This window comes from Vitis vinifera, chromosome 18 (genome assembly GCF_030704535.1).
Source record: "Vitis vinifera cultivar Pinot Noir 40024 chromosome 18, ASM3070453v1".
Taxonomy (NCBI): domain Eukaryota; kingdom Viridiplantae; phylum Streptophyta; class Magnoliopsida; order Vitales; family Vitaceae; genus Vitis; species Vitis vinifera.
In genome coordinates this window covers 9,050,344-9,072,094 of record NC_081822.1, presented here as the reverse complement: position 1 = coordinate 9,072,094, position 21,751 = coordinate 9,050,344, and the positions used below count along the sequence as shown (strand labels likewise).

The window sequence follows — 21,751 nt, the reverse complement described above, 5'->3', positions numbered from 1 at the left end:
GTCTTACCTACAGTTGCCAGGAGTCATGCCAATGTGACCATTTGGCTAGCTTCTATAAGACAAGAAGATTTGCTTGTGGACTTTTCAACTTATCCTGAATGATGAATCCGGGTCCAACTTGAACCAGGTCCATTTAGAAAAGTATGAGCAAGAAAATCAGGGATATACGCTAATTAAGGAGTCTATAAATACACCTGCCTAGTTATCAAAGAGGACTCAAAAGTCTCAGTATATTTCTAAGTCTCCTGCAGAAACTTCAATTCTATTCTAAGTCTCTTGAAATAGCAAATCTCCCTTTTTCTCTCCTCCATGACTCAAGTTCATACCTTCATCCCTCGATTGCTAATGGAAGAAGAACCAAAATCACCCCTACAGCCTCCAACTTATGGAAACCTAATCACCATTCTCAGCATCGATGGAGGTGGAATAAGAGGGCTTATCCCAGGAACAGTCCTTGGCTTCCTCGAGTCTGAGCTTCAGGTAGGAAATATAAGGTTTTACATGATAATAACAAAATATGGCCTTTCCATTTGCCTTTTAAAATTAATATATACCTAATCTCGAACTTATATATCCTATATTCGATATATTTTATAAGTACTAACACTAGATTGTTTGGCCATGGTGCAGAAGCTGGATGGTGAAGACGCAAGAATTTCAGATTATTTTGATGTGATTGCAGGAACAAGCACCGGTGGCCTCGTGACTGCCATGCTAACCACTCCCAATGAAAACACTGGCCGACCCTTGTTTTCCGCCAAAGATATCAAGGACTTCTACCTTGAGCACTGCCCTATGATCTTCCCACAGCACAGGTAACAAATATATCATGATGAAAATCTTGATTAAGATGACAGGATGCTAGTATTTGTGTATATACAATTAACTAGACTTCAATATTTTTTGTAGTTGTTAACATGATCTTTCTTTTAAATGCAGTTATGTTCCAATTCCTTATGTCACGAAGGCAGTTACATCCTTATCAGGACCAAAATATGATGGGAAGTATCTGCATAACCTTGTTAAAGAAAAACTAGGAGAAACACAATTACACCAGACCCTTACTAATGTTGTTATCCCAACATTTGACATCAAGTGCCTTCAGCCAACAATATTTTCCACTTATCAGGTTCATCTTCTTTCCACAATTTCATTTCCTTCTAACCCAAACTACGAAAACTAAGAGATTGTAATGAAAGAAGGGAGCTATAATAACTTTCATATTAATACTATATGCTTGATTTCCATGCTTTAGGTGAAGAGCAGGCCAAGTTTAGATGCCTTACTGTCAGATATATGTATTGGAACCTCAGCAGCACCCACTTATCTTCCAGCTCATTATTTCGAAACCAAAGACCCTACCGGGAGAGTTAGAGAATTCAACCTCATTGATGGTGGTGTCGCTGCAAATAATCCGGTACTTGCTAATTTTGAAGTTGCATCTTAGACTACCCAGTTCTAATTTTTTTTTTTTTCACAATTCAATTAATTATTGATTCTTGTTTCAGGCTTTGGTTGCTATTGGGGAAGTGACCCAGGAGATCATCCGGGGTAGTCCTGATTTCTTTCCTATAAAGCCAATGGACTATGGCCGGTTTTTAGTAATATCCTTGGGAACTGGGTCATCAAAAGCCGAAGAAAAATACAATGCGGATCAAGCAGCCGAGTGGGGTCTGTTGGGATGGTTGACCAGTGGTGGTTCCACCCCCTTAGTGGATGTGTTTACCCAAGCAAGTGGAGATATGGTCGACTTACACCTTTCACAGGTTTTTCAAGCCCTTCACTCTGAAAAAAGCTATCTTCGGATACAGGTACAGCTTTGCTGCCTGTGGTTGCATAAATTTACAGTCACTTACAAAGTCAAATTTCTTATTTAAATTTTGTTCTTCTTCATAATTTCCTCAGTCCTAAAGATATCTGAAAGTCAATTGCTTCTTCTGTCCTTGTCTACCATTTATACTGACACAAAGGGTAAATACAGGATGATACATTGAGTGGTATAACTTCATCAGTCGACATAGCCACAAAGGAAAATTTGGATGATCTTGTGAAAATTGGTGAGGAGTTGTTAAAGAAAAGGGTCTCAAGGGTTAACCTGGATACAGGTGTCTTTGAGCCTTCAAATCATGAGACCAATGAGGAGGCTCTCACAAGGTATCTAACTATTTTTAGAGTTTTATTCTGGAGTTTTCTTAGTTAATTAACTAGTCATATAATAATAAAAAATCCTTCTAATTTTTCAGTTTTGCAAGACTACTTTCCCAAGAGAAGCAACGTAGAGATGCTAGGTCACCACATGGACATGCTGCCGCTTCTAAAGGAGTGGTCGTTGTCTGAATGATTCCTACTGTTGTAATGAATTTCTAGTTAAGTTGGACTCCCGTTTCTGATTGTCTGCCTTTTAATTCACTATTCTTATTGTTAAAATAAATCCCAAATGGGATATTTTTAATAACCAATGTAAGCGTGTTTCTAGTGTGAAGATATTGTAAGTCCATAGATTCCACTTAATTTCTTCTACGGTTCTGATAGGACTGGACCTGTGTGTCTATGCAAGTCAAACTTATTGTGATTTAGTGCGATTTCTATTTCTCATAATATTTTAATGACAAGATTGAATGATTTCCTTTATTTTCTTGAATAAGTTCTAATTTTGTAAATCTACAAGAGCTATCATGACCTTTTCCTTTGTCCGTCTCTAGCTAGCCTAACTCAAGAGACACTGAGATGGGTTGAAAGTTGAAACACAGGAACAGCAGTCAGAAGAAATATCTTCAATATATATGTATATATGGATGGATATATTTTGAAGATACAAGAGATAATTAGGTTAACACGGAACTTCCCAGAAATAAGATGAGAACGAACATATGGATGGAATCTAAAAGAGAGTGATAAGTCGATATAGATGGATGGAATTCGTGTCGTCTATCCCATTCACGGGAGCTTTCAGTAGCTTCTCTTGGGTAGGATGGGAAGATTTGTTGCATTGAGGCCTGATACTACTGCCGCCATTAATGCCCCCATCCAACAAAAATAAATTACCGATGCCTCACATCTTCGATCGTGTACCAGTTTCTAAGGAGTAGGTAACCCTTGAGACTACATTAACATCATTTATCGTACCTGGGCCCTTCCAACCAAGTTGGAAAATCACCCCTCACCACCCTCGCATTAAGTGTGAAAGTGCTAGCTATCTAGCTAGGATGCAATGGGCTATAAAAATGTACAGATACGAACAAGTCATAGGAGATGAAAAAGTTTTTAAAAATGACCAAGGCTATGGCTGTCATTTTTATTCCAAACTTCTGTAATTGACTGGTTCTTATCGTCATTCACATTCATGGATGTTGCTAGCTTTTGCATATTAGTTGAATATTCGCCAAAACAGGCCAATAAAGTTGGTTGTTCAGTTCATGATAATAAGGAAATAATCCATTTTTTTAATTATCATCACCAACCCTTTCCCCTTTAGTAGATGAAGGTCAAGTTAAGATGTTGTCATCTTTTCAAATTTCCTCCCTTTTGAATGAGACATCTTATCAATTGCCAATGACCACTAATATTATTACAGACTCTGCGTGCTCAATACAGCAGCGCTTAATATGTTATTCTGATAAAAGCGGGTTAGGTCCATGAAGACAAGCATATCTCTTGTAAAAAAGCACCAGCAATGAATTAAATTAAGAGTGATAAAAGCAAAATTTGGGAGTAGCTTGTATGTTATGATTCACATAACTAAGCTTTATTTTGCCGTCAATAGAATGTTCAAACATGCACTTCCAATTCCATGCTTTCATTGCTGAAGCGCATACAGTGTATGATATTATTTTCATATATCAAGTGGGAAAACCCGGCCTAATTTCTAACAGTCAACTTATGCACTCTTTGCTACCTCACCTGCAATTCTTGCACGCTCTTCTTGGTAATTCATCCTTACATATTAGTTGGAGTATTCATTTCATACCTGATTGGCCATTGTTTTAGAACAAGTGAAAGACCAAACACCCAGGAGAGGCTTGTATGCTGTCTTATAGAATATCTCATATGTTCCTTTGGTGGTTGAGACCGTCCAAGGGCCAGAGTACCCTAAATTTGGATAAGGTTGAAGGGCGAGCCACTTAAAAATTTTGAGAGTCAGAAACCCAGTACAAACCCATTGATTGTATGACCCCGCAATGCAACTACCCAAAATTTAAGAACAATTTTGGATAAATTTTGTGGACAAAAATATTGAAACCAAACTCAAGTTGTAAAATACTAAAGGAAAAAATTGCATTGAAATTTAATTCCACTGTGAAATTTGTACGATCAGCCATTGGACTGTTGATAGAAAATGGAACCGTTTCTTAATTGATCATATTAAGTTTAACCCATTCATGAAAATACTGAATATCATAATCATTTTGAAATTTTGAAATAAAGATGAAAAACTTCGAGTCCAGTCATGCATTTAGATTTTAGATATTGGAATAATATCATCTGGGGTTTGCATGCAACATTGTTTTCCAGGCTACATGGCCTTGTGAAGCTGCCTCTCCTTGGAGAGCATTTTTGCCAACCTAAAAAAAATCGAAAAAACAGAAATAATCAAAAGTAGCACGTATGCCTCTCCTAATTCCATGAGAGATTGAGGAGGTACAATTTATAAACGAGACAATCAGAGAGAGAAATTTGAAGTTTCAAGGAGCTTTAGACTCGAAGTTTCAGGAGCCTTTGGGAGATAGAATTGAAGTCTGAAAGCTTTGAATACGCTTTGGAAAGGAGATGAAGAATATTCATAGACTCCACAGTGGTCTCTAGGCTTTGAGTTTCAACAATGCCTTGAGAATAATCTTATCCTATTTTACCAATAAACAATCACGTTACTCTCAACTTGCCCTAATTTGTACGTAGTTTATTGGACATGGGGACCATGGACTGGATAATATTCTTCACGAGTGTAGCAATCCCTCATGAATATTCCGATTACTATAGCCTCTCCAGTGGGCACTAACATGACCAGAAGGAATTGTAGGTTAGACCAGAAGGAATTGTAGGTTACACCAGAAGAGAATTGCAGATATGAAAAATTAGGTAAAACAGTCCAAAAGCATGCTGACTAGCTAGCTACAAAGCACTAAAGTGATCAATGGAGTTCTTATATATGTCATCCATATCTTTGAACAAAATCAAGTTGATCACGTCACCACTCAGCACTAGATCTTGTCTTACCCTCGTATAGGAACTCTTTTAATATATATATATATATATATAACTCGATAATTGTACCTTAAATAAAAAAAAAATCTGATGAAGTAATCCAATCAAGACTTAGTAAAAAACTTGCTGCTTCAACAAGTTCCTAGAATTTATCAAAAACAACAGTAAAAAAGTTTTGAAAGTATCTGGGAGTCCTAATGCAGCAACAGAACTCGATGACTCTGGGAAGACACCCTTCCAAGTACGCCATTGACAATAATTTCTGAAAGACGACAAGGCACGTGTTATTAACTTCTGAGAGGCGGCTAGCTAACATTTAAGGATAATAACCACAGAAGTCAGAAAAATTACTCATTTGCTTTAACGAATTGTGTGGAAAACTGGAATTTTCAACACATTTTAATTGGACTTTGATTTGATTCAATGTACGGCAATGTCTTACAGGAAAGGAAAAAGGAAAAAGTACTTTGAATGAGAAGGAAGACATTAGGATTGCAGATCCTTATGTTGGCAATGATATGATCATGACGTACTAGTTTTTCTTTTTCTTTTTTCATGAATCAATTTAGATATTAGACAATCCCAATCCCAATCCCAATCCCCTCCATGTATCTTTTAGGGTCTGGATAGAAATAAGCTTTTCTATGGTGACCTAACGTCAACGGCGAGTAAGTCACGTATTTATATAATCAGCCCAACTGAATGTGTTCAGTGACGAGTAGAGGGAAATGGATAATAGAATCAGAAAGGTAGTGTTGAAAAAGACGAACCTGAAAGTAGACCATGTGGGGAGACTAGGCCCAACCGCTGATCCAATCGTACCACCTACAGGCCTTTTTGATTCCTTCCTCTTTCAACGCCCAACTCAGGCCCATCCAAGCCCAAAGAATAGATTTGGGCTGGGCTAAAAAAATGAAGGAAGTACACAAACGAATTCGTAGAAAGCATGTATCGACGATCTCAAGTTATAAACAGAGAGATGCATATTATGATATATATGTACCTCAAGTTTGGATTCCAGGAAAAGAGAGGACAATTCCAGAAATGAAATATAATAAAAAGAAATATTTTATTTTATTTTGTTATGTTTTCATATACTTCACTATATTCAAAATAATTTCAAGATTGAAGCTTTAAAATTATTTTTTCTTTTTTCTTTTTTTTAAGAATAAGGTTTAAGTAACAAACTTAATACTTATTATTTAATTACTTAAATTAACTTTAAGTTAAATTATACTTAAATTATTGATTTAAAACTTATTATTTTAAATATTAAGGTTATTTGATAAAATTAACTTAAAATTTATTTTAAATCATGAAATTGATATATTTATCCTTATAAATTATAATTAGAGCAAAGAATGTCTTAATAATAATGTAAGACATGGAGTAGCAAAAGAGATCGTCGAAGTAATTAGGGCAAATGGGAATAAAAAGATAAAATGAAAATACGGGTGTAAACCCCAAAAAATTTTTGCAAGTGTTATTTTGCCACATGAAAGAACCTTAGTGTCACCTTTGGAGAGGCTGTTAGGGAATCACAGTGGTTTTGCTAAAGGAGGAATGAGAGAATAACACGTGTTGGTGGAGAACATTCAGAAACGATTTTGAAGATTTGAGAGCTGCAGGCCGTTTGGAAAATAGGAGCCTGGTTGTTGCTTGGGCAAGGGGAAATCAGTTGGGGGATTCTTAGAGAGCTGAGAGTAGGGTTGATAGAGGCGTGTTTTGGAAGCTTGAGGGAGATAACCAGAGAAAGAGAGAGTTGCAGACAGCTTGAGGAAGGAAACCAGTGAGGAGCCTTAGAGGGAACGGGAGAGAAGCGGAGGTTTAGAGTGAGTTTTCACAGAGGAGCTGAGGAATAGAAGATGAGGACTAAAAGAGATCTGCAAAGTTTCGGGCAAGAAATCAAGGGAACCAAAGGAGCTGAAGGAAGAGAAGCAGATGAAGGTTGTGTTGTGGACTTCCAGGTAAGGCCACTATGAGCTTGGCATGTTTCTATTTTCTTAATGCTCCATTTCATTCTCTGCTGACCTATGAGCATTGTTTTATTGTTCAGTTTGGGTATCAAAAGTTTCTTGGTTGTTTTGGTTGAATCTGATTGTTTGCATAGTGCTTTGTTTTAGTTCCCTTTGGTATTCTTGATTTTTTTTTTGTCCCCTGTTAATAGTCGGATTCATCTTTGGATTTGATGTTTGATAGTTATATTGTGGACTACCAGTTTGTCCCACCAGTTTTTAGCCCGTTTATCATTCATGAAACGAGGCTTTGCCTAATAACTCCTTAGGTCTCTCATTCTTGCTCTGTTTTTAGCAATTTCCTTCTCCATACTTCCCTGCTCCTGTGTATTTAGTTGAGGAATGCCTTGGTCCGTGTATCACCATCTGAGATAACACGGAGGCACTGTTTATCTATGGGATGTTTTAGATGTTTCTGCCTCAAAGCTTGTTATGCTTGAAGACAAAAGCGGCCCTGTCACAAGTAATAGTTGGGCTCCTGATGGAATTTCACTTGTTGAGGACACTAGATCAATAATAATAGGTCTTGAGCAATTGAGAAGCTAACCTCTGGAGGGGAATTTGTGGATGCTACCTGAAGAGCATGAGCCAGGGAGTCTCCAATCTCACTCTATATTCACCTCAAGCATGGGTGATGATCGAACATCTCCTGCATCTGTGAATTATGTGATTACAGATTCAGAGTTGAGACTTTTTTCTACCAAGTAAGCAATTAAAGAAAGATGCAAAACAAACTCACCTGGGACCTCTGCCAGACTTCTCTAGCTGCTATCCTGTAAATGTTGACCTGGTAAATGGGAACATCTCAAATCCATTTTCATTTTGCTCGTGTCTTGATTCTTGGGGCTAGTCTGTATGTAAAAAGGGTGATGTGATGCCCTAACATCCTGCACTGTCAATCCCGGCAAGTTAATAGAGAAGCAACTTGCATGCAGTTGGGTCAAATTGGAAAACAAAGCTCATTCATTTGGAATGAGACACAGTTCAGGAACACATAGGGGTATGGTCCTTTTTTCTCACATCAACATAGCAAGGGGCAATTTTGAAGTTTGCTCAGTACACTGGTGCTCATGCGATTGCTGGAAGGCACACACCAGGTACACTCACCAATCAGCTCCAGACATCTTTCAGTGAGCCCTATCTTCTCATCCTCACCGACCCAATAACTGATCATCAGCCTATTAAGGAAGTTGCACTAGGAAACATTCCAACTATTGCTTTCTGTGACATTGATTCTCCAATGCGATACGTTGACATTGATATCCTGACCAATAACAAGGGAAAGCACAACATTGGCTGTCTATTCTGGTTGTTGACAATGATGGTTTTGCATATGCGTCACACTATTGCTCTAGGACACAAGTGGGATGTGATGGTGGATCTGTTTTTCTCGGCGGCGGTGATTGGGGTACCCCCAATTACTGATGCCCAGTGGGGCGCTGATGTGCCTGTAGTGGCTCCCATTCCTGCATCTCTAGGAAGCAGTCGAGATGCAACTCAAATGGCAAGTGCAATTCCAATCGCAACAGATTGATGGGGTGCTGCAATTGCACCACCAGTAGCACTCTAGGCTTCACTCCTTCATGGTTATCCCTCACCATATCTCCCACTTATGCACCTATGCATGGCCACCTATAGGCCACATGTCATTCTTCAATTTCTTCCTCTTTGATTTTAAAAATAATTTCCCAAACCTCAGTTTTCAAATAATTTTCCAAATTCTAGTTTTTCAAATAATTTTAATTCTTCAAATTTTCATCCTTAGAATTTTTAGGTTGCAAATTTATTTTTTTTTAATAAAATTTACTGTCATTTTCTTCGACAAGCAATTTTCACATTTTCCTTTATTTTTAAAATATTTTAAAATAAGCATGAATTTAATTTTGTAATTCCAAATAATGGAATTTATGAAATTAATTCAAGCAAAAATAAATTGGGCTTTGGTGGGGGCCCAACATCAATGAATGTTTACTTTAAAAATAAATTTGAGTGAAGCGTCATATCTGTTAGTAATGATTTCTTACTCTGTTTAGTGGCATGTATGACATACTTTGTGTTCATTATTGTGCATTAACCACATTTCATGACAACGCATTAGTGTTTGCTGCTAAGGTACACATACACTTACACTTCGACTATTCTTTATGCATTGTTGTGACTCTTATGTGTGTAATATCATTTTGGTATCTCTCGATTTACTAATTGATTGTCATGTTTGCTTCATCATATTTAGTAGAGACCCATTTTAGGGGCTTAGAGGGGTGCTACAATTTATATCGTACATTTTCGATAAGTAACCTGACCCTCGAGCCTAGATTTGGTTTTTCACAGACCATCTTTTCCAAATAAGGGTTCACACTTAGGGTTTTCTTTCTTATTTTGTTTGCGTTTTAAACTAAAACAAAAATAAGTGGCGATTCCAAGTCATTTTCTCAAAAAATAAAATCATCTTCAAATAAAAAGCGAGTTCGCTATAGAGTGGAAGCGCATAAGCAAAAATACAGCTTAAAAATAAATTAATTATTTTTAGTTTTTAGTCATATTATTACTTTATTTTATCAAACATGTTTAATTTACTTAATAACTTAAATTAAGTTATTATGTTACTTTAAGTTATTAATTCAGTTTACCAAACACCTATTTAGAGTTCTTTTGATCATGTGATTAAAAAATTGTTTTTATTTTTAAAAATAGAAAATATTTTTTAAAATTCATAAAATTGTTTAATTATTATCATTTGTTTCTAGTTTTTAAAAACAAAGTAAAATTAAAAACAGTTTTTAAAGAACAAGTAAAGTAGTTTCACCCATTTTTAAAAATAAAAGAAAAATATTGTGAAATGAAAAAAAATCATAAAAAGCAAATAAAATTGAACATGATATTATTTTTCTTTTCTCTCTCCATCCAATACCAATACTAAAAATATTCAAATATGATTTCCCTTTAAATTGCACATGTTTTTATGATATTTTTTTTTTTTAACTTCTCTCGAAATTTTCATTTAGAAAATAAATTTAAAATCAAACTATATTTAATACATAAAATTTATTAATTTTTAAAAATAATCTGAAACTCAGAAAGTAGTTTAATTAGTATTAGAAATTCATGAGACTCGATAACATTAGAAAATCATAAACAAAATTCAAATAACTTTGATGGTTTCTTCTTTGCATATAATCATATTTTTACAAATTTTATCACTAGGCAAATGAATTTCAAATCAAGCAATACTTAACATATTTGATTTATTAATGAGTCTAACAATTTTTACAAATAACTTAAAACTCAAATAATAATCCAATTAATACCACTAATTTATAAACTGAAGCTGGTTTAAAATAAATATTTTTTTTCTACATAGCATCATATTTTTCTAGTTTTCCTTACTAGACAAATAAACTTTAAATCAAACAAAACTTAATGCATTTGATTCATTAACGAAATCAATAATTTTTTTAAATAATTTTAAAACTCAAATAATTAACCAATTAATACCAAAAATTTCTTGATAAAAATTGGTCCATAATGACTTTATTATTTATTTAAATAATAAACCGAAATAATACATTATGAGCAATGACTTTACTATTTTTCCTATACACTCAACTATATTTTCTAAATTTTTCTCCTTAGGTAAATAGATTCTAAATTAAATAAGACATAATTAATAATTTAAATTCTTTATTAAATCTTCTAATTTTTAAAAATAATTTGAAATCCAAAAAACCAATTCAATTAATGGCATATTAAATCAAAGTATTTTTAAATATTATGTCTATAATTGAGTACTAAATGTGTGTATGTAATAAAAAAAAATTGCTCATTTACATGTTACAAAGATGAGACTATATTCCTTTTTAAATTCATTTTAAATAAAATACTATTAACTATTATTATTCATTTTTAACAAAAAAATAAATAAATAAAGTCAATTATGATTTTATGAAGGTGTTAATATCCATTCTAACATATGCTAAAATAATATACTTTTTATAAAAATAAAATAAAATTTATAAGTTTATTATAATATTACTATTCAAGTTTTACCAAAAACTATTTACTTTTTAATTTATTTCTAATTACAAAGTTATTTTTATTTTTAATAATACTTGAATTAAATTTATTAATATTATATAAATTAAATTTACAATATTTTTATAAAATCAAAATAGAAAATTATTTGAAAAAACATCTTATCCAAACAATTTTTTATTTTTTATTTTTTGAAAAATGATTATAAAAATAATTTGTCAAATAGCCTTAAAGCTACATTATTCTAAAAACATTTCTAACTTAAAAAAAATTGTTTTTGAAGGAAAATAAGACGTTGGACAAAATTTGAAAATTACTTTCAAAAAGTTGAAAAATCACTCATAACAACAATTCTAAAGGAATCATACGTATTAAAAATACTTCAACTATATTTGGTTCTCGAAAAATACGAGAGAAAATACAAAGGAAATAAAATAGAAAATAAATTCAAAGTCAATAAGGGCTATTTGGGTAGTGATTTTGAAAATTGTTTTATTATTCTTAAGGATAAAAAAAACGTTGGGTATGAGAATTTTGTTTTATTTGTGGTGTTCTCTATGTTGGATAAGAAAAAGGCAACAAGATGAGGGCATTTCATCACTAACCCTACAACAATTTTCTTATTTTGATAGGTATCACTAACTTTACAATTTTCTTATTTTTGGTCTTCCTGGGTGTGGGGTGGTGTTTGGTGATTAGGATTGTGAAGCAAATTTAGTAAATGCCTCATTTTACATGGTAACATGAACGCTTTGAATTAAATAAGTTTTGGTAAGATATTATTATTTTATTTACATGGTCAACAACACTATGAATTATATAAGATTTGGTAATATATTACTATTTTGTAAGGTAATAATGTGTTTATTTTAAAAAGGGATATAATTTTTAAAATTAGAATGAAATGTAAATTTTAAAAACCATTTATATTAACAATATCAAATTATTAGAAAAAAATATTTAATTTTAAAAAATAACTTTCAAAACAAGTTTTTGGTTTTGCATATAATTTTTTTTTTTTATTAACTCGAACAAAAATGTTTTTTTTTAGAAGAAAAATTATTTTTTCAGAATTCAACTTTTTGTTGATTCCAACGCAATTTTATTTCTTAAAAATGATTAAAGAATTTACCATATGTACTAATAAAAATTAAACATGTTTATAAAGTAAAGATTTAAAAAAAAATTAAAGTGATGCAAATAATTTAAAAAATGGACACAATTTTTTTTTATTTTAATTAAATATAGATCTAAAAATTATTTATATATTTTTACAATAACAAATTAATTGAAGAAAACACTCGATTTTTTTTTTTAAAAAAAAAAACTTTTAAATAACTTATCCAAATGTTTTTTTTTTCAAAACAAAAAATAGTTTTTTAAAATTCAGTTTCTAAACGCAATGTTGTTCTTAAAACACCAAAAATTGTTCATCCAAACTATTTTCAAAAATGTTTTTCAAAGAAACCCTAAATTATTTATATATACTACTTCAAACTTATTCCACTTATTTTAATTCTTCAATATAAAATAAAATAATTTAAAAATGCTTAAAATTCTAATTATTTTTTATTATATTTGATTTTTTTAATATTTTTCATAATATAATTAAATAAGAGAAAATCATTTTTCTCAATATTTTTTTTACAATATTTTTTAGAAACCAAAGGCAACCTTCAAAGAAAAATATTGTTCAAGGTACTCTTATTTTTATAAAATATGAAAAACTATTTTTTACTCTTTTAACTTAAGTGATTTTTTTTAAAAAAATAAAACATGGCGAAAATGCCCCTCCAATGCTTAAATAATATGTATTTTCTTCTAAGAAAAAAAAACTACAATTTAAACTAGATTCAAAAAAGGAATTTGATATTTATTTGACGGGAGAAATATCAAATATCCGTCTTAAAATAGAGTAGGGATATAAATATTGAAAAGTACAGGGGCAGATGTGCGAAAACATCTCAACAAGTTACATCCCTGTTTAGGTTGTTTTATATAAGACTAGACTGGCACCCAAAGAGAAATCTTGCTCCCAAAGAAATCAAAATCCGATCGACCAGAGAGAAACCGAAAGAAACCGAGAGAAAGCCAGAGGAAATTCAGAGATGGAAAGGCTGCAGCGAATGTTTGCCGGTGCAGGAGGGGCATTGGGGCACCCTCCGCCGGATTCGCCGACTCTGGACTCGTCGGAGCAGGTTTACATTTCCTCTCTCGCTCTCCTCAAAATGCTCAAACACGGTAACATCTTGACGCCAAGACAAGTTTTATTTCAATTTTAGGGCTGCTTTGTGATTTTTTTATTCGCATCACTTCCAAACCCTAATTAGGGTTTTTCAATTTGTTTTCTTTTGATTTGGGGATTGGGAATAATAGGGAGAGCTGGAGTTCCCATGGAAGTCATGGGTCTGATGCTGGGAGAGTTCGTTGATGAGTACACAGTTCGTGTAGTAGATGTGTTCGCGATGCCGCAGAGTGGTACTGGCGTTAGTGTCGAGGCCGTTGATCATGTTTTCCAGACTAATATGCTTGATATGCTCAAACAAACTGGAAGGTATTGTTGCTCGACTGTTTGATTATTGGTTTTATATTTGATATAGTTTGAAGCATGTATTGTTTTCTTCGATTATAATGTGTTGGATTTAGTTTATTTTATGAACCCTATCTTATTAATCGGTTTGAAAGAAAAGACAATAATATATATATATATATATATATGTGTGTGTGTGTGTGTGTGTGTGTGTGTGTGTGTGTGTGTGTGTGTGCGCGCGCAAAAAAGATGAAATCCGAATCTCAAGACAGGCCGATCTATTTATTCTGTTACTTGACCTGTCCTGCTGTTGAGTTTTGTATTTGCAGTCTTAAAAAGAGTATCAAGATAAAACTTTACTCAAAGCTGAATACATCTTGATTGCATGGTGAAATTGTTTCATTCTGATGTCATATGATGTTCTAGAGTAATTGAATATGCATATGCTAGACACCAATGTATGTAGATATAGACAGATGCCTGGTTCCACCTTTGATTGAGTTAGCTTTTTCTCGTGTTTGGTGCTGCTGCAGACCTGAGATGGTGGTAGGATGGTACCATTCACATCCTGGATTTGGCTGCTGGCTCTCTGGTGTGGACATTAACACACAACAGGTTGGTCCTTATCTTCATCCTTTGTGACATTATGTAGTGCTCCTGTGTAATTATTATTATTATTATTATTATTACTATTGATAAGCAAGTAAGAAGTAAGAATATATATAGATATATGCTTGTGTGTTAAAAGCATCAGCCGTCAATCAAAAAGAGGTGCATGCAATACAAAATTTGAGAAAACAAAAAGAAGCAACCAACAACCTCAACTTCAATCTAATACTTAGAGCTCAACCACTCAAAATCTATCAAGGCTAGGAAGCCAGCTTGAACATCATCTTGAAGATACTGGTGAGACCACATGTATATATTAGATATAAGGGAGTCCTTAAGAAATTGGTTTGTGATTTCTCCTAGTCTCTTTTTGCTCGTAAGGCTCTCATCCCAACACATTAGCAAGTCTTTCATTGAATAAGGGAGAATCCACAAAATGCTAAATAAAGAGAATAGAAAGTGTCTTAGCCCTCTAGCTTCCTGCAATAGATGAGGAGATGGTCTACTGATTCTTCTCTAGTTTTACATATGCATCAATAAACTACCAAAAACCATCCTCTTCTTTTAAGTTGGCCCATGATTAGGATCCTGTCCTAAGCCACTTGCCACTCGAAGAAACCCACTTTGATAAAAGCCCAAGAGGCCCACACTACCTTTGAGGGGAAAGACACTTCACCCTCCAACTCCAAGGCAAAGTAGAAAGACTTCACTAAGAATTTCACTCTCTTTCTAGTCTTCCACACCATCCTGTCCTACTTTTCACTATTTCTTCATTACACATTTAGCTTCTGAAGAAGCTCCTCAACATTATACTTCTTCCAATCTTTAAAATGTTTAAAGAAGCATAGGTTCTCCCGCCTCTATCTCCTAAACATCATCCACCCATGCCTCCTTGGAAGCTGCAAAGGAAAATAAAGATGGAACATCACCACACCACACATCTTGCCAAAATTTGTTTCTTCTCCTAGTGCCCTTGTGTAATTGTTGATTGATACTCTTTAAATAATTGCATTAATTCTTCACAATTTTTTATATTCTATATGTTAGTGCATATTTATATTAGTAATTTATCTGCTGTCTTTGCTCATCCTCATCTTCTCCTCTAGTTGTGAAAGTTATTCTGACATTATGAATTCTCTCATGGTATTTTTACTTTCTTGTAAGTAGATTATCCTTGCTGACAACTTTATTTGTTTGATGTTAGTGAACCTTTTTCGAAGGTGTGTTGGGGGTCTGGGTGGGTGATATCATATATGATATTAGTCTATAAAATTTCAATAAAGTACTGGAAAGAAATCTTGTGCCCTTGTTGACTCCTTGGGAAGGAATTAAAGATTATACAATTTAAAGTTTATCTTTGGACCTGATTATATTTTCTTGAAATGAGCTTGTGACATTTTTTTCTTATGCCGTGGGATGACTAAATATCTATCAATATGTATGGAGGCATGAGTAAGATAGCCACCATGTTATGAATTGAGGATACATATCACCATGTGGCAAATCTCATAGATATATGCCCTCTGTGGTGTAACTCATCAGTAGTGTGACCTTTGTCAATCAACTAGAGGTCCCAAGTTTGAGTCTCCATTTATGTGATTTTCTTTAGAGAAGTGATCCTATGTCACCTGTAGTTTAATTTTCCATAAGTTGGAATAAATGTCTTGTTGTCAGGGTAGATTCCCCATAGAAAAAAAAAATAGAAAATTTAATAGAGTAATATGTGAGTCATGTTGAAAAAGGCATATAAAGAACCAAATTTTGATGTAACCTTGTAATGTAAGAGATCATGGATTGGCGCAGCTATAAGCGTGTTCCAGTGGCAAAAAGGAAAAGTAGGAGTGTCCTTATTTTGTAGATTGCCAATAAAATAAAAAGAGCGCCCACATGAAGCATTTAAAATCGTTGCATATGACCTTTAAATAGATGGTGAGTAGAAAGAATGTAAAAAGACCTAAAACTACTTTCTCAAGACACTCTGAGGCTAGAGCTTCAATTTTATTTAGTGATACCATATCATAAAGAATTAGGAATTTAAGAACCTTGATTTGTTGCTGTCTTTTATTCCTAACCATTTGGATTTAAGAGGTAGCACCTTCTGACACATTGCATTTTCTTGTTCTTATTCTTCTTCTTCTTCTTCTTATTATTATTATTATTTTTCCATTTCCATTTTCATTTTTTCTTCTTCTTTGTGTGTGTGTGTGTATAAACTTACAACTTAATACATTTAGTTTTAGAACAAGCGTCCGCTGGACTATGGTCTAAATTTAGTTTAATTAGATGTAACTTAATTTTTAATTCTTGAAGCTATTAGCAGCTTGCATTGCTTCCACCAAATGTGTTCTGTGAATAAAAGGTAATCACTCAATGCTCATCCCACTTCCAAGTTCTGGGATGGGTGGGTTGGCAACAGATGCAACCATTAGTTTTTCTGAGTCAAGTCACTGTACATAGGAATGTAGGATTGAGTTGTTGTATTCATGCTTAATAGCCCAAGAAATTTTCTTCCCACCTTGCATGGCCCATAAAGGAGTTTTCAATGATTTTAATTACGTGTTTTTATATCTTTTTAAATGAGCATCAATCCTGTGCTGGTGGTGCCTTGTCTTTGATTGTAGTTTACATAACTCAATGAATCTCTTGTAGAAGTGTGGCAAATACAATTGAACTCTGTGGCATGCTTACATCTGCTTTATTGTGCAGAGTTTTGAAGCTCTGAATCAGCGAGCTGTGGCAGTAGTGGTGGATCCAATTCAGAGTGTTAAGGGGAAGGTTGTGATTGATGCTTTCCGTTTGATAAATCCCCAAACCATGATGCTTGGCCAAGAGCCTCGACAGACAACATCAAATCTTGGGCATCTTAACAAACCATCCATTCAGGTGAGTGCTCCCCTGTCCCCATCTAAAAAAAAAAAACAAAACAAAAAACTGTTAATTCTGTTGCATGTTGACCTTTTCCCTCATATAATTATCTCTTTTTCAGGCTTTGATACACGGATTGAACAGGCACTATTACTCAATAGCTATTAATTACAGGAAGAATGAACTCGAGGAAAAGATGTTACTGAACCTACACAAGAAGAAATGGACAGATGGGCTTACACTTAAACGATTTGATACCCACTCCAAAACCAATGAGCAGACCGTTCAGGTTAGTGAAGGTTTCAGTGACTTTCAAATTTATAGCGCATTACAGTTATGGGAATATATGCTCAATTTGTTTTTGTGCTGCATCTGGCACACTCCTACCCCAGTTTCTATCTGTGTGATGTCTTCTATTCTCTTGGACGTTCAAATTATTTTGTTGAGATTTGATGTCTTGTTCTCCATGAGCAACCTAACAGGTTGATGGCCTTCTTGTTTCTACTTAGTAATAGCTTTGAACTGTTTGGGATGGGGATCAGTGTGGGGGTTGGTCTTGTTTTATTTGAGTGGAGAGTAGAAAAAGAATTTAACCAATTCAAAATGTTTTGCATTTGTGGGCATGCAACGGGCCCTTAAATGTAATTAGTAAGAAAGCTGACAAGCTTGTTGTCATGGAAGGGACTAAAGGCAACCTTTCTATGCAAGTTACAATGAGAAGACTCTATTTGATTGATATATATTGAACAGATAAACATGCTTCTCAAATATTTTTGGATGTGCAGGAGATGCTTAGTCTAGCTATCAAGTACAACAAGGCTGTACAGGAAGAGGATGAGTTGCCACCGGAAAAGCTGGCAATTGCAAATGTTGGAAGGCAAGATGCTAAGAAGCATCTTGAAGAACATGTCTCCAACTTGATGTCCTCAAACATTGTCCAAACTTTGGGAACCATGCTCGATACAGTTGTGTTCTAGACTGAAATGTTCAGAACCAAACTTAACACCAGCCTGTTGTAGACATTGTTGAATTACAGATGAACAACAGTTTGGGAATGCTTTCCATTGAATTTTTTTTCTGTTAATTTGCTTTTAATTGCTAGAAAGACAATGTTGTTCCAGCGGAAGCAAAAAGTAGTGTGAAAGTAATGGAGGCCAAGTATCATGTGTCTTACTGATTTGTACCATGGATGGATCTTGATCATCATTTATGTTTGTTCCTCATTTTTCGCATATTGCAAGTCCTGCGAGCTTTTCTTATATGTCGGTGTTTTGTGAAGCCAATGGGATACTTTGTTTTTACATTAATCCAATTATCTTCTCTGTGATGTGTTAGACTGTGGCCTTTGGCATGAGAATGTGCTGTGGTTGCTGAGATGCCCTGCCCTTCTCCTTGAAGTGGAAAATTATTCCAAAAGAATGACCCGGGCAGCCTTTGAATTGGCGTCAAACCACTGGAACCAGCGTTGAACCGGTGAACCGGCTAACCCGGCCAGTTTTGGGTGAATTGAACAGTTAAAAAAACCTCCCTCTCTGCCCCCCTTCCAGCTTCCGCCTCTGCCCCATTCCTTCTTTCCAGCTCTACAATTGCGCCCCACCCTCCCTCTCTTCCCAGTACCCAGCATGTGCCTACCCCCGCCCTCTCTCTTGCTACAGCCCATCTTCCTCAATTTTTTTATATTGTTATATTTTTATTTACCTTTTTAGTTCATCTCCATTATTATTTATTTTATTTTATATTTGTTATTTTTTTAACTTTATGGTTTTTAAATTTTATGATTTAAATTTAAATTAATGAAAATATTATAATTTTAAATAAATTTCTGATTTTAAAATAAGTTTTTGATTTAAAAATAAATTTAAAAAATTTTAATTTTAAATTAGAATTTTGATTTTAATTCAAATTTTTAATTTGAAACAAACTTAATGATTTTTAAATAAAATTTTAATTTTTAAGTAATATATAAATTATTATTTTTATTTTTATAATTAATTTTAATTTTAATATTATATAAATTATATATTTACTTATCATGGATTGATAATCTTTTTTTAATTCATCAGTTCGTTTTTGAAAATATTGTATTTTTGTTTTTCCTCTCGTGATTGTACGGGGAGAGGTGGTCCATTGAAAATCAAAACCAAGGGGCCACTGTTTTATTTGGTACGCTACGCATTCTTCCATCCAACATATTAAGCAGTTTTAGGGTACTCCTCTAAGACCCTACAGGTATCTCGATCTTCTTGAAATTGCCCCGTCGTGTGATGCAATTGCTCCACGCTGACACTTGAACATGGAAACAAACAGTAAGATGAAGTTGGCTAGGCTCCATGGTTGATGATAAAACCAAAAAACCTAAATGATAAAACAGGTACCCCATGATAGCGGATCTGGTTTTAAGATTTTTCGGGTTGCTGGTTTTGGATATTGATTCATGGCTGAGAATTGTATGACAAAGCTACAGGGTGGAGCTGCTTCTTTTTTATCCGGTTGGATACAAGCATATCACGTGATGTAGATCAAATTTCAAGATTATTGACCTGACGCTCAAGAAATCTGGTACCAAATTCCCTATGCCCTGACAATCATAAGCCGGTTGAAATGTTTGTGGAAAAGAACAGCTGCAATTGTATTTGTAGAGGTAATCAGTTTCTCCTCGTTTAACTAAAGAGGTACTATCCCTGTGGTGTTAAGTAAAAAATTATTTTACATATTAAATTAATAGATTATTGGATTGTTTTCAAGGCTTAATATCATATACTTTATCAATAAGTTGCAGGGTATAGAACACCACTTCATAAGATTGACAAATACTAGCGTCGGTTACTTGACAATTTTATTTCCTTAAATCTATGTTGAATGCAATCCTACCGCTTACGCCTAGTGATTTATAAATGAAGCCACGCTTCTGACCAAGCTTCGAGCCTTGTCACTGTCGGCCTGAAATATATGGAAGACGTGGTCCTCGCCTTCTGTCTCCACCATCTCCGCTGTTCCTCCCCACCCACTCTTCACCAATGTTTCATAATACAGCCGCCCTCTATCCCTCAGTATGTCTCTCTCTGCCACACACACCAGCACCTTATCACACCCCAAGTCTTTGAAACTCGGGGCCCCATCCACAAACGGGTTTATGAGTGGATCATCGTTTCCCCTTCCAGACGGGCAAACAAGTTGCCACCATTTATCCACCATTGCCTTCCTCACCGGATCCTTTGCCTCCGACCCAATTTGGTCTTCTCCCCAAAAATAGGGATGGATTAAACCAATCCCAACAAGCTTCATCCTTTGGGCTGACCTGGATCCCACAATCCTCAAAGCTAGATGGTGTGCTATATTGGCACCAGCACTGTCACCTACCAGGAACACTCTCTCGAAGTCAACGTCGTCCCTGACCCAGGCTTCACTGCCTTCGCCTCCCACCGAGTGGGAAGCCACCCACTGAAGCACCGCCCAGGAATCGTCGTACGCAGCCGGAAGTGGATGCTCAGGAGCTCGCCGGTAATTCACCGACACAGCGATGACGTTAGCCGTTGCGACTAGGGTGTTGAGACAGTGGTGGTATTTGGGATCAGCGGCTGATGAAATGCAAAATGCCCCACCGTGGAAGTACACCACGAGGGGAAGTTTTTGGTTGTTGGGTGTGAGCTTGGGACGGTAGAGTCTAGCGGAGACACCGGTTTCAGGTACGACGACGACGTCTGTGGATACCACGCCGGTTTGAGGATCAAAAGCTGCGGGCGTGACCTCGGTGCCGAGGAGTCTCTCGATGGTTCCGTCTTCGTATACCCTGAGGTAGGGAACGACCTCATGAATAACTTTTGGCTTGCTTGAATCCATCAAAAACTGAGAAGACTTAAAAAATGCCACTGGTACCACAGCGTAGAACAAGAGGCCGATGGTATTCCGAAGATTAACAGTCAATTTATAGCCTATAGGAGAATAATTTCTACACGAAGTGAACAGTGGAGAATTCATTTTTGGAGTTAGGTATGGACTCTTGCGCCCCAGATGTCTCACTCAAGACTCTTATTTTATTGACTGTATGATTTGCCTTTCATGTTTATATACTGTTATCACTGTGGCTGATGATGAAATTAAGGTAGAGCTAAGCCTATGCTCCATTTAACGATTTAAAATTCAATATCTGTTTACCACCGACAAATTTAATATTAAATTATGCTTAGGGTCGTGATGATATGCCAGCTAAAAGCAGCACGCCGTGAGATCCCACCACACCACCCCCCCGCCCGCCCCCGCGCGCCCCCCCCCACCCACCACCTACCATCCACCATTTAGGCATTTAATGACTACCATCTGGTGTGAGAAATATGGAAAAGCATTTTGGCTGGAAAATTACACTTGGGTCTTGCTTGGGAACTGTTACGAAGGTCAGGTTTTTTATTTTTCAGAGCAAAGAACAAGTCTTTGAGAGAGGAAAACATGCTTGGCAGGCCTTCATTTCCAAAGTAAGTATTTTTCTCTTGCTTTTTCAACA

General features: G+C 35.0%; 3 protein-coding genes and 1 pseudogene across 4 annotated transcripts; 3 read left to right on the top strand and 1 right to left on the bottom strand.

The window, feature by feature from the left end:
• The first annotated feature begins 201 nt into the window (after positions 1–201).
• LOC100241962 (patatin-like protein 2) lies at positions 202–2,631 on the top strand. The gene is made up of 7 exons (XM_002284535.5): positions 202–480; positions 631–815; positions 940–1,129; positions 1,256–1,417; positions 1,509–1,811; positions 1,982–2,154; positions 2,244–2,631. Exons 1-7 carry the CDS (start codon positions 310–312, stop codon positions 2,335–2,337), a joined length of 1,278 nt encoding a protein of 425 aa, XP_002284571.1. The 5' UTR covers positions 202–309; the 3' UTR covers positions 2,338–2,631.
• LOC100247098 (26S proteasome non-ATPase regulatory subunit 14-like) lies at positions 6,850–18,512 on the top strand. 2 transcript variants are annotated; one of them, XM_002284530.4, is made up of 7 exons: positions 6,850–7,169; positions 13,238–13,490; positions 13,626–13,803; positions 14,313–14,394; positions 17,095–17,271; positions 17,375–17,542; positions 18,039–18,512. In XM_002284530.4, exons 1-7 carry the CDS (start codon positions 7,068–7,070, stop codon positions 18,228–18,230), a joined length of 1,152 nt encoding a protein of 383 aa, XP_002284566.2. In that variant the 5' UTR covers positions 6,850–7,067; the 3' UTR covers positions 18,231–18,512. The 2 variants fall into 2 exon arrangements, with proteins under 2 accessions (XP_002284566.2, XP_059591033.1); XM_059735050.1 differs by having other exon boundaries at positions 17,375–18,512.
• Positions 6,873–8,761, top strand: LOC100853839 (ribosomal protein SA pseudogene; annotated as a pseudogene).
• Positions 18,513–19,966: 1,454 nt separating the features above from the next.
• On the bottom strand, positions 19,967–21,381 carry LOC100264240 (probable carboxylesterase 2). Its single transcript, XM_002284549.4, has one exon. It carries the CDS (start codon positions 21,229–21,231, stop codon positions 20,134–20,136), a length of 1,098 nt encoding a protein of 365 aa, XP_002284585.2. The 5' UTR covers positions 21,232–21,381; the 3' UTR covers positions 19,967–20,133.
• Positions 21,382–21,751: the final 370 nt, after the last annotated feature.